Below are 11,984 nucleotides of genomic sequence, written 5' to 3'. Positions count from 1 at the left end.
ACCCCTGGGGGTAGAAGTCCGGTTGAAGTGCAAAATCCCATTTCTGGATGAGAAGGGAAGGCCTCGCTGGAGGCCGGCTGGGTGCGCAATTAGAGCAGTTTGTGCAGGTGTTTCGGAGTTGTGTAGTCAGGGCTCCCAGAACTATTGATACAATACACCCGCTGAGTTTTTCATCGTCTGGTAGCACATGGAGGGGCTTATTTTTATTTACTTGCTGCTTTAGTTGCTGACACACAGCAAGAACTCAGTATCTATTTATTGGATAAATGGCTGAGTAAATGAATCAGAAATGGTGGTTAAACATGGGGAAATAGCATGCCGTTAAATTTAAGAAAATGAGGCAACGAATATAAAAGTTACAGGTCTGGGTTTTGAAGTCAAATACTGTCAAGGCCACCTCCCAGCTTGGCCTCTTATTAAGGCAAATTCAGTTTCCTCAACTGTGAAACTAAGATAATTAGTATCTACCCTATGGAATTAATGTAAGGATTGGTAAGATGATGTGACAAGATATGGAAATACAGAGATAGATGGAAATGCCTGTCTTCACTCTGAACGGTCAAACCCACCTAAACCCAAGAAGCACCAGCCTCACCAGTTTAAACATTGTCTCTTCCAAAGCTTCTCATGATGGGCATGGCATCACCATACTCAAATTCTTCTTAGTTTCTTTATTAGTTTTTCAGCACAGTTAACTCTTTCTACGTTGACAAGGGTTTTTGTTTTACATTTTGTCATCTCAAAGTCTCATGACATCAGGCACCAGAATACACAAAAGTAGGCTCTTCACTTTGTACAGAGAAGAAAATAACAAATTCCATTAATAGTTCACTTTGACCAAAGAAGACAACCTCCGATGGAAAGCCACACGCCGGAGTACCCAATATACATATATATATAATGTATAGATATTTATAGATCTCATCTGAAAGAACACGGGAAAAAAAATCCAAGATTCACAGCGCTATCTACAGTAAAAGGGATTAATTCTACCGGCTTTTCAAACAGTCACATTCTATATTCAAAGGAAGCACGTGAGTGAATAGAACTAACAGACACTCCACTGGGCTCTATAATGGCTTAAGATGACAGAAGGGGGTGATGTGTGCCAAGGAAATGTGGATGCAGGTGTCCCCTTAGCCCCACACACACCCACCCACCCTCCACAGCCCTGCATTTTTCATTGCTCTCCCCTCTTCTCTGTTTTACTCATTTGAGGGCTTGTGGCAGCTGATTTAGGCTCAGAGACAAATGGCTTCTGGTTCCTAGGTCAGGAGATTCTACCCAGTAAGGTGGATGAACAGGAAGTATATGGCACAGCCCTGGGCTTCAGCTGGCTGGAAGGGGCTGGGGTGTGTGGGGAGCCTTCCTCCTCTGCCTGGCCCTTGTTCATTTCAGGAAACGTTACCTCCCACCCCAGGACCCAGCAAGCCCCAGCCTGAGCCTACTCCAAATGGCTAGGATGGTGATTTGGGACTGCCAAGTCCTGCTATCTTGGGCCAGTTTTCTCCAAATGAACTCTCTCAGTGATGCCTACGTGAAACATTGGCATAGCTTGACTAGAACTCTCCCTAGAAATGCTTCCAGTGGCCTTGGCCATGCTGCTGCTGATTAAGTTGTCCTCCATGGAACCTAGGGGTGAAAAGGGGGTCTCTGGGGGAACTCTATAGGAACTCTGAGCCACCACTGCCTGCTGGCTTCCAAAGGCAGTCACCACGAAGTTCTCAGAGGCGTACCCAACACTCAAAGGCTACCCCAGCCTTTAACCTCAGCCCTAGTCAGCTCCCTAGAGGCAGAGGACCAGGTGACTTTCTGCCTCAGGGCCTTGGCTCAGAAACGGCACAGGGCCAGGAGGCGGCAGACTGTGGGCTGGGACAGTCTGTGGGGTCCCTGCCCTCAAGGTCCTCTGTGTTCTGTCTTCCTTGGGCAGAGAAACCCCTTTCAGCCCCTACCTGCCTGGCCCTACAGCACCAGGCCCACCCACAGAGCACCAGGAAAACTGCTGTCTGGTTGAAGCGCCCCCTTGTGGCTACTGTTCAGATGATTGTCACGGGTGCTAAAATCAGAAACAGATGTGCTTGATTGTGGGGCTCGGGGGTGGGAAAGGGGCCTGCAGAGCTCCAGGGCTCCTGCCTCTGAGTGCTCCCTGCTGCTGTCTCCTGGTTCTCATGCCAGTGCCTGAGCTGGACCCTGTTCCTGCTGTCCCAGCACCTACCGTCTCAAAACCCCATCCCACCTTCAAACCTGCCTGCTTGAGGGGGTCAACCCATGCTTTCTTTAATCCAGCATATTATCCTGGATCCTGGCCAGAGAAGGACTCAAAGTCTTCCCTTAGCTAATCTCCTTCTTCCCTGGAGCCCTGCCCTGACTGTGCCTGGGCCTTGGAAAACTGGAAGAGAGGGTCTAAGTCAGCCAAGTTAATGAGGTGAGGGGGGAGGGGGGGAGGGGAGGAGTGAGCCCCTCAAACCATCTGGAGACTGTTCCACTGCAGCATCTAGGACGGATCCCCTCACCTTTTTAAACAAAAGAAAAGTAACCCCATTTCCTCCCCTTCGCCCTCGCAAAAATAAACTAAAGGGGAAATGAGCTGCACAAGGATGGCAGTGGGACGTCGATGCAGGTTGGGGGGCAGGTGAGCATCTTCGTGGGACCAAGGGCTTCAACAGGACACCTCCATGGTGTGGTTGACCTGGCCCAGCCCCTCACTGCTCTCTGAGTGGGTGCAGGCCTGCGGGCGGCTGCCGTCCACCGAGCTGGCACTGGTGAGGGACGAGGTTCGAGAGCGGGCGAGACGGGTCATGCTGGCCGAGGGCACTGCAGACAGAGAGGGCACTGGGGGTGAGGACCAGCAGGCGGGGCCGGGCGCAGGCAGGCGGGAGAAGGATTTACGCAAGCAAAGCGGCCAGCGAGACCGGTTCTTCCGACGAAGGCATGGAGGCTCATCCCAAGCCAGGGCTCTACACTTGCTCTGTCAAGCCCCAGGCATGCAACGCCAGCGACAGGGAGTGAGCCAAATGGGCGGGGGGCCACGGAGGCCGGCAGGACCCTCCTCACAAGAGCTGGCCAGAGCTGTGGCCAAAATGGGGTGTCCTTAAGCTGGAGCAAGGATGGGACATTATTTTCAACTCTGCCTCCCTCAAGAGGATGATGGGGTAGGGGGAATGAGACCAGTTCTATAAAGAAGGGCAAGAGGTGTGATGGCCCCAGACTGCCCTAAATCCTGTTTCTGCCCTTATTCAGAGTTTTACAAGCGAGACTTGCAGGAAGCAAATTCTACCTTCCTGACCTCAACTAGCCACCTGTCCAGCTCAGGCATGGCTTGCCCCTGACCCCAGGGCCGACACCTCTGAGAAGTTCTGGTTCCAACTGCCAGAGTGTTGGAAGCCACGGGGCCCATGGCAACCTAGAAGGCAGGCTGATCTAAAACCCAGCCAATCTGGAGCCCTAAATGGGACAGAGCCCACGGAAGAGCAGGACACAAGAAGTTCCCATGGCAAGATGCGGCCTGGCTGCAGCACTGCACAGAGGAAGGAGCTGGGGCTCCTGGGGTGGCGGCGGGGGGGAGCTGGGGGGCGGTCCATGCATTAGGGGAGGGGATGCGGGGCTACCTGCTCCTCCACTCAGCCTTCGGTCCTTCAAGTATGCAACTAAGAGAGAAGACAGAGCCAGAGGGGCAGGGTTGGGGAGACAGAACACGGGTGAAGAGGAGGTCCGGTGAGATGAGGGCGTCGAGATGGGTCAGAGAGGAGAGGAAGGCACAGAGCAGGCTGGGGGCAGGGCCAGAGCCTCAGGAAGCCCCCTCCTGCCCACCCACCGAAGCAGCGGCCACAGAAGGAACCACAGCACTGACTGATGTCAGTCTGGCCCTAGGAGTTGGGAGAGCAGGGTGGGGTGCTCGTCTCACCCCCCGATTCTCCAGCCTGGGCTGCAGCACTGGGGGCTCACGCCCACAACGCCTTTAAGGCCTATAACCTAGTGCCAGCACCCTCTCCATTCTGCTGGGGCTCACTCTCCCCGTGGACAGAACGCGGGAGGCCCGTATGACCTCCCAAATCCTTCCCAGCTCTTGGGCTGCCTGGTGGTATTTGTCCTGGGGCCCTGAGAATGGGTCCCAGCCCCGTGACAAGTACCGCTCACCCACCCATCCCAGCAGCGTCCGCCAGGCACTTCCTGGGCTCAGCGCCCAGCCTCAGAGCCCCTGCTGGGTCTCACTGTGGGTCTTGGCCTCTTGCTGCCCTACTTCTCCACAGACAAGCTGGCAGGGGGCCCCGGTCCCCTGGGGGCGGGGGGGTGGGGGTCTGTTCCTGGCTGGCCCCCCAGCCTTCCCCCACAGGCCTGTCCTCCCCAGAAGGCCCAAGCTCCAGAGGCTGAGGTCTGGGGCGAAGAAAAATTCGGTCAGAGGAAGTTTGCTTCCAGGAGGAGAGCCAGGCGCAAGGGGGAGACGGAAGGAACTGAGGAGATGCACGTGTGTCAACAAGGGGGCATGTGCGCTGGTGGTGCTCATGAGCAGTGTCTCAACCCCGCACGAGGGGAAGTCGGGGGCGGGCAGGGAGCCAGTTCCACCCCTCTTTCCTCGGGGTCTTCAGATATGCCACCCCCAGTTTGGCTGCCTTCAGCTCTCCTAACACCCAGATGGCCTCACATGCCTTCCCCAGTCCCCAGACTCCAAGTCCACTCCTCTGATGCCCCTGGTACCATCCGGCATCTTCTCAGCCCTTCTCAGGTGCTGTAGGCCCAGCAGGCGCTGGGTGGGGTGAGTGACTCACCCCTAGGCAGGCTTCCCCGGCAGGACTCAGCCCCGGGCCCTCCGCCCCAGAGCTGGGAGAAGAGTCCCCGACCCCAAAAGGCCCAGCCCTGTCAGGAGAACAGTGCCCCAAAGCTGGCCTGGGACAATCAAATTACAACCTAGGTGGAGATGCCCTAGAGGCCCCCAGGCACAGCGTCAGCCCCGACTTGCTGCCTGCCCCCCAGTCTCTAGGGCAGGGTGGGGTGGAGGTATACTTACTGTAGCCCATGCCTTGCAGGAAGTACTTGAAGGCTTCTGTCAGCTTCCCGGGCTGCAGGGCGAGGGACAGGTACGTGCTTTGTTTGCCTGCCTGGGATTCAGGGGGAGGGGAGGCTTCCCCAACCCCTGGCCAGGTAAGGGACGGAGAGAGGGCCAAGAGTCTCACCTGTGTGACCTGGGGGAGCCCCCCGGAATCTGCCATCTGCAGGGGAGAGAGGGGGGTGAGCTGAGCAGGGGCCCCCTCACACCACACCCTGCCTGTCCCTGGCACACCCGGACAGGCTCCCCTGACCAGACACACCGTCCTGCTCTGCTCCCGCCTTGGCTGGGCCCCCAGGCAGGCCCCTCCCTGTGGCTGGGCGCAGGGTGGGGAGGAGGGCCTCACCTTCAGGAAGGTCGTGGTGGTTGGATCCAGTTTGGAGTTGCACTCAACCTGGGGACAAGGAACAGGCTTCAACAGAGTGAGGCGCCCGAGGGCTATCAGGCGTCTCCCTGCCCCAGATGCTAAGGGAGGGTCTATCCCCAGAGTTGCGAGGCTCTACAGGTGAGGGAGGGAGTGCAGGGGGCAGACACAGGCACCTTGGCAAGGCCAAGGCCCTGGGGATCAGGAAGCAGCCCCCTGAGGGCCTGAGACCCTCTACTGCACTCACAACTGCTGCTGGGCTGGGGGCAGGGGCTGGGCAGCGGCCTCACAGCGAGCCAGGGCCACCTTGGCGGGGGAGGCTGGGAAAGCGCAAGGCACCCCAGAAGTCGGGCGTCAGAGGTGAAGGAGGGCCGAGGGTCAGCAGGAGACTCTGAAGCCCTGACCCTGCCGGGGTCGAGACGGCAGGCGCAGCCCACAGCCCTGCTCCCCGAAGCCCTCAGGCACACGGAGGGTGTCGCAGTTTGGGTGCACACTGGGGTCTTCTCTGGGCACTCCTGGACCCCTGACCCTCTGGGGGGACATGAACACCCCGGGCTGCCTGCCCTCAGAGTTCCAACAGGAGAGGTGACAAATGATCCCCAAACATAATGGATGCATGTGATGGTCAAAGAGGGACCATTGCTGTGCTCATGAATTGCTTATTTCATAACAAGTGAATCCAATTTTAGAGAAAAGAGAGATCTTAGTCTCTGGGCCTAAAATGGGTGGAGAGTGTGGAGAGGCTGCCGTGCTGCAGGGAGGGGTAGGGCGGGGCAATCAGGTGGGCCGGTCCTGGACCCAGGCCCCTCCTGTCTCCAGGCCTCTGTCACCTGAAGGATGGGGGCTGTCTCAGGCACTGGTACCTGGCAAGATGGTGGGGAAGTGGGATGAGAAGCCCACCATCCGGCGTCCCCCCGAGGCTTCCCGGGGCAGGGTCAGGAATTGGCCCCATTGGCCAGGAGCCAGTGACCCCTTTGCCCCTGCCACCCACTGGCACCAGGGCACAATCCTTCACTCACCACCCCCTCCTCGGCAGGTGCGTTATCCCCGACCACCAGCATCACAGGGCAGCTGCAGACACAGAGGAGAAGGGCTGTCTGGCCTGGGCACCGGAGAGGGGGTTACATAGGCCTGGCAGGCTGGAGGGGGCAGGGCACTCACCGGAGCGTCTTGGCGTTGGGCACTGTTCCAGGCCGGTTAATGTCCAGGTCTCTGCGGCTGCAGGGAGAGGCGGAGGTGGGTATCCCAGGACTGCATCCCGGGGCGGGGCTTTGGGGAATGTCCCCAAGCCTGACGCTGCCGTATTTCAACCCCGTCCCTCCACATGGCAATTATGGCCCAACAGCCCTGGAGGTGCTGGGCTGGCCCCAGATTGGGGGCTTACGCTCTAGCGTCTCAACGGTGAGACAAAGCCTCACACATGCCATTGGTAAACTGGGGAGACAGAGACCTGTTCTGCACAAGTAGGGGCCTGAGGGCTCCCCTCACGTGACTTCTTCCGGGACCCCCCAAGCCATGCCAGGTGGGCCCTCACATTTGGCTCTCATTACGGGCTGTGCACCACCACCTGTGCTGGGAGTCCCGTGCCTTAGAGGCAGGCAGGCCAGGGCTTCCCTCCTTCTCCAGTGTTTCTCCAGCACCATGCACACAGCAGGCGTTCAATAAATATTTGTAGGAGAAAGAGAAGGAGGGGCAGGCCAGCGGGGGGGGGGGGGGGGGGGCGGCCACTCCCCTGCAGGGCAACCCCTAAGGGGCTCCAAGGAGCACTTAATCCAACCTCCTCTCAACTTAGGGATGTCAGCACTGAGGCTCAGGGCAGTGGGGGCAGCAGGTGGCGCCCACATCCCCCGCTGCTCCCACTGGCAACGCCCAAGGGAGGGGGAGGAGTGGAAGAGCTCTGCTCCCCCTCTGCCCCTCGCGGGGTGTGACCCTGGGCAAGAGGTCACCCCTCTCGGAGGCTCATCGGTCCACTCATCTACGAACTGGGAGAGTGTGTTGCCAGCCGTGGGCAGCTGTACCGGGGAGGGGGGGGTCCCCCAACTGCGTGAGCGCTCCCGTCCTGGTGCCGCCAGCTGGGACCCGAGCCGCCCACACCTGTTGTACATGTTCCAGAAGAGCTGCAGGTTGGCCTGGTTCACCACATTCCCGATCTGCTGCCGGTAGCTCTGCACCAACTCTGTGTTGCTCACCAGCTCCTCCTGGGCCCCGGGGACGGGGGATGAGCGCACGGGCGGCAGGGCAGTGTGGAGCCACAGACCGGGACTGGCTCAGAGGGGGCATCTCTGGCCGGAGCGGCCCCTGCCCCAGCCCCAGAGGTGTGGAGGGAGGGGGGGAGGGGGAAGGGTGTGTGGGGGGAGGGGGAAGGATGTGTGGCGGGAGGGGGAAGGATGTGTGGCGGGAGCCCACGGCCTTGGGAGGGGAGGGGACCCCGCCCCATCCGTCTCCCCAGTCCGTCACGGGTGCTGCAGTCTCGCGGCTGATCCCGGGGTAGGGGTGAGGCATGTCTGATGCCCCATCACCCCGCCACCCTCTTCCTCCTGCCCGGCCGGGAGCGGGGGGCAGAACCAGGCCCTCGGGAGAGTCCCAACCCGCCGCTCCGGCTCCCGCGTGAGGACGGCTCCGCCCCCTTACCTGCCTGAAGAGGTGGGAGAGCACCGTGTCGGGTAAAGTGCTGGTCAGGCTGGAGAGCTGCGGGCCGAGGCGGAGCCAGTGTGAGGGACGGGACGCCACGCCCCGCCCCTCCCCGCCCCCCCCGCCCCCCCACCCATTCCAGGCGGACCGCGCTCACCTTGGTGGCCGCCCAGTCGATCCAGCCTTTGCCGTTGGGGTCGATGTTTATCAGCACCAGCCCCTCCACCAGGTCGGGGAAGATGAGCTGCCGGGACAGGGAGACAGGGCTTGGGGGGCGGGGCAGGGAGCCCAGTCTTCCCACCTGGAAAACGGACTGTAAAATTCTGGCCCTGCCCGTCTCACAGGCGGTTGCTAGGATCTGAAGAGAAGGCCGCGCTCGGCAAGGGCTTCAAGGTACCACTGATAACCAAGTGCCTTCAGCTGGGAGCCCCTGCCCATCCTCCTCCCCAACTGGAACCTTTCAAAACCCTTTTATTTGGAATCTATCTATGCCTATTTCGCTGTTTTTCAGCCCCTTTAATATACCTTTGAAGAGGTTACTATTGCAACACTAAGGATTAAACATCTTCAATGCAATATTTTCTTTCTTTGCTTTCATAGAAAAAACCCTAGTGATATTAAGAAACTGACCTCCCCAAAGCCTGTTTTGTGTTAGACATTGTAAAAGAGATTCGAGTTTTCTGTTCGACTGTCTGCCTGTGTTAGGGGAAAATGGTGATATATATACAATACTGAGGTCATGTCAAGGTTGTCTGGGGGTGGCTGGGAATAGTTGACAGTTAACAAAGTGGTTAAGTACTGCAGTGGAAATTGGAGTTGAAAATTCTTGGTCAGTTTTTTTGTTTTATTCTTTTTTTTTTTTTGAAGAAAGAAATACTTTGAATCCTAAAAATTAAGTTTTTGCTTTTAGAGATGGAAAGCTTGTGAGCTCCTACCCGACATGATGTTTCTGAAACCTCAATTTCTTTAAACCTCGCAAACTTATCATAAGTGTAATTTTAGATTAAAAAATGATTCATGTTTAAGTATTACCCTAATTAGTGAATGAGTGATTAGGATAATCCTTGTTTAGTGGCTGGAGTAATTAGCTGTATAGTTTGTTGCTAAGAGAAAGTTTGCTTTTGGATAATGGTTGAAGCAACTTATGGCTCATAGTGTTTTAAGGAATTGTATAGAAAAAGTAACCTTGTTTTTTTTTAAAGTTAATTTCCTTGGAGGAAAAAAAGAAAAAAGGACTTTTCCTAAGTGAAGAGGAAGTAGGGGGAGGAGGAAAGGAAGACAGGAAGGAAAGTTCCTGTGGGGCTGGCCCCTGGGAGAGACCAGTCCTGGGATTAGTTACAGGGGCGGGTGGAGAGACTCACTGCAAACTTGGCCAGCACGTAGGCTCCGGCTCCCACGCCAATGCCAATCACGTACTTGAACCTGATAGAGAGCATGGCTGGTCACTCTAGGGGTTTCCCATGATTGCCATCCACAGCAGACCCACCCATAGCCCTCAGCGCTCAGCTGGAGCCTGCTGGCTCTGCGGAGATGGTGGGCGCCCCCTGGCCCCCAGCACAGGGGCAGGGCAGGGCGAGGACTCACCCAAAGTGCTGCACCACACTGGGGAGCATGGCGGCTAGCTGCTCCATGGAGGGGAACTGGTACCTGCAGGCAGAGCACCAGGTCAGGCCCAGGGCAGCCGGGGGGTACAGGGCTGGGGAAAGCTGGGGAGTGGGTCGCTCCAGGTACCTACCCCTGAGGAAACTGCGAGGCCCCCACCTGCTGACCGGGGGCATCCACGTGACACACCACAAAGTGCTTGGTGATCTCCTGCATGTCCTCGAAGTTGAAGAAGGTATTGAAGCACAGCTTGTCTGCAAAGACAAAGCTCTCAGCTGTGGCTGAGCCGGGAGAGGCGGGCAGGGAGGCCCATGGATGCTGCAAGGGAGGTCGAGGCAGAGGTGATCAGCCTCATGGTTCAGCGGGGAAACCGAGACCCAAATGGCTAGGGGCACAGAGCTAAGTGTGAGTGGGGATCTACGGGGCTCTGTGAAGAGGGAGGGGGGCCTCTCTGTTCCAGGAGATTCGAGGCAGTGGAGGGCCAAAGGACGCTGAGGCGCACTTACGGTTGAGACCCACGTCATGGTAGGTGAGGATGGCCGGGCGGTTCCCCTTGGGGGAGCCCCGGATCACCACGTGCAGAAGGCCGTAAGGCGTCTCGATGTCGTGCTCCTGGAGGGGAGAGACAGCGCTGGACACTCCGGGCAGCCCCCAGTCCTGGCTCTTCCGGGAAATGATGCTGTGGGGCAGCCTGGGGGCTGCTGGGCCTCTGGCGGGACTTTCACCCCCATAGGGTGGGGCGTCCCCTTCTCACCACCCCCAGCCACCCCCAAAGAGGACAGACCAGAGGGAGCACCCCTTCCCAAGGCTGTTCAGCACAGGGGCAACGTGAACTGGTCTGCATGTGAAAGTTCTGGTCTCCTCTGCAAACCAGCCAGTGGGACAAGCTGCCACTGCCCAGGCCTAGGCTCAGGCCCTGCTGCACTCAGGCCTGCAGGGTCCAGTGAAGCCCATTTTCCCCATCTCATTGCAGCCCCTCCAGGACAGCTCTGCCATCCCCACTGAGTCCCGCCCCCACCATGTTCCCCCTCGACTCAAAAGCCTTCAAAAGGGCCGCAGCTCCTGAAGGGGACTGTCCTCAGCAGCTCACCTAGAATCCACGGCAAAGACCCCTTGCTAGCCAGCCCAGCCTCCCACCCCGACACCTGCCCCTGGTTCCACCTCCAGGCTCTTGCTCCTGCCCCTCCGTGATCCCCAAGGCCTCCCTCAGGCTAGACTCCCACCCCCTCCCCAAAGGCCTTCTGCAGCGGCCACTCTGAGGTCCTCTCGTGTTCACGCCTTTGCTTTCGCTGCTCAGGGTCGTCAGTTCTCCAGGAAGCAGGAGCTGGATGCTGCAGGTTCAAGACCCGCTCCGGCCCCTACTGTGTAACTCTGAGCAGGGCATGCACTTCTCTGTGCCCCAGCCACCGCTGCCTAAGCCACCTCATCAGGACTCTGTGAGAACTAAACAAGCTGGTATCTGCCGAGTGTTTAGCACTTGGAAAGGGGCCCAGAAAGGGGGCTGCCGTGGGTGGGCATCTCTAAGCCCTGGGGAGGCGCCCTGCTGGCTGGTCCTTCTGCAAACTATTCCCTCTTGGCCACTCATGGGGAGGCTCCAAGAGGGTCTGTCAAAGCTGAATAAACAGCCCTGATGGCACCAGGGGGAGTCCTGGGAACTACAGGGGGGTGGCCCCAGGGAGTTGGAGGTGGGGCTAGGGTCAAGGACAGTCAGATGTGACTGAGCACCTACTGTGTGCCAGGTGTTATGCAAGAGAGAAGGAGCTCGTTTCCCCATCTTTCAAGTGGAGGACACTAGGATGCTCAGATTCAGAGACAACCTAAGTTCTTGCCTCCGACAGGAAAGTGGAGACTCAGGCAGGGAACATCTTCTTGGAGACTGGCCTTCTTGGGTCTGGGCTCAGAGGACCACTGTCGAGGCCTGTCTCCAGTGGGGAGAGACAAGGCAGTGCCAACCCTGTGGCTCGAGGCTGCACCCCGGGAGCCACACTTCTGGGAGTCCTCCAGGCAGGCCCGAGCCCGCCACAGCCTCCCCACGGCCCAGGCCTGTCCTCCCTCAGGGCTATCAAAACAAGGAACAATTCCTGCTCACTGACCACTGATCAGATGCTTTTCATGTATCTTCTTATTTATCCTCACAGAGGAGGAAACTGAGGCTAGGAAAGAACTGACTTGCCCAAGGCCAAGTTCCGAGAAGGCAGAGGGGAACCTTGCCAGGGGCCAGCCTCAGGCTGCTTTTTTCTGAGGAAGACCTCAGGCTCCATGCAAGAGACTTCTGAGCAAGCAGCCCCTCCACAGGGTGCGTGTCCCTGCTGGGGCCCCTGCCTCATCCCCACCCCCCAGGCT

At 58.1% G+C, this 11,984-nt stretch overlaps 1 protein-coding gene across 9 annotated transcripts in view; it reads right to left on the bottom strand.

The window, feature by feature from the left end:
• Positions 1 to 656: 656 nt before the first annotated feature.
• The window catches only part of NDRG4 (NDRG family member 4), a 42,307-nt gene continuing 30,979 nt past the window's right edge, over positions 657 to 11,984 (bottom strand). For 7 of the 9 annotated variants that reach the window (XM_067718272.1, XM_067718274.1, XM_067718270.1 and 4 more), the window contains 14 exons: positions 10,148 to 10,253; positions 9,775 to 9,895; positions 9,624 to 9,686; positions 9,401 to 9,461; positions 8,197 to 8,283; positions 8,040 to 8,096; positions 7,503 to 7,606; positions 6,570 to 6,626; positions 6,428 to 6,479; positions 5,391 to 5,438; positions 5,172 to 5,207; positions 5,006 to 5,057; positions 3,609 to 3,647; positions 657 to 2,814 (listed from right to left, as the gene is read on the bottom strand). In XM_067718272.1, the coding sequence (XP_067574373.1) occupies positions 2,660 to 2,814; positions 3,609 to 3,647; positions 5,006 to 5,057; positions 5,172 to 5,207; positions 5,391 to 5,438; positions 6,428 to 6,479; positions 6,570 to 6,626; positions 7,503 to 7,606; positions 8,040 to 8,096; positions 8,197 to 8,283; positions 9,401 to 9,461; positions 9,624 to 9,686; positions 9,775 to 9,895; positions 10,148 to 10,253 (1,038 nt within the window). In that variant the 3' untranslated portion in view covers positions 657 to 2,659. The remainder of the gene's footprint in view (positions 2,815 to 3,608; positions 3,648 to 5,005; positions 5,058 to 5,171; positions 5,208 to 5,390; positions 5,439 to 6,427; positions 6,480 to 6,569; positions 6,627 to 7,502; positions 7,607 to 8,039; positions 8,097 to 8,196; positions 8,284 to 9,400; positions 9,462 to 9,623; positions 9,687 to 9,774; positions 9,896 to 10,147; positions 10,254 to 11,984) is intronic. The other 2 variants (XM_067718268.1, XM_067718276.1) reach the window with 1 other exon arrangement.

Source organism: Pseudorca crassidens, chromosome 20 (genome assembly GCF_039906515.1).
Source record: "Pseudorca crassidens isolate mPseCra1 chromosome 20, mPseCra1.hap1, whole genome shotgun sequence".
Classification (NCBI taxonomy): domain Eukaryota; kingdom Metazoa; phylum Chordata; class Mammalia; order Artiodactyla; family Delphinidae; genus Pseudorca; species Pseudorca crassidens.
Note: the sequence above shows the minus strand (reverse complement) of the source record. Positions and strands in the feature narration are given on the sequence as shown.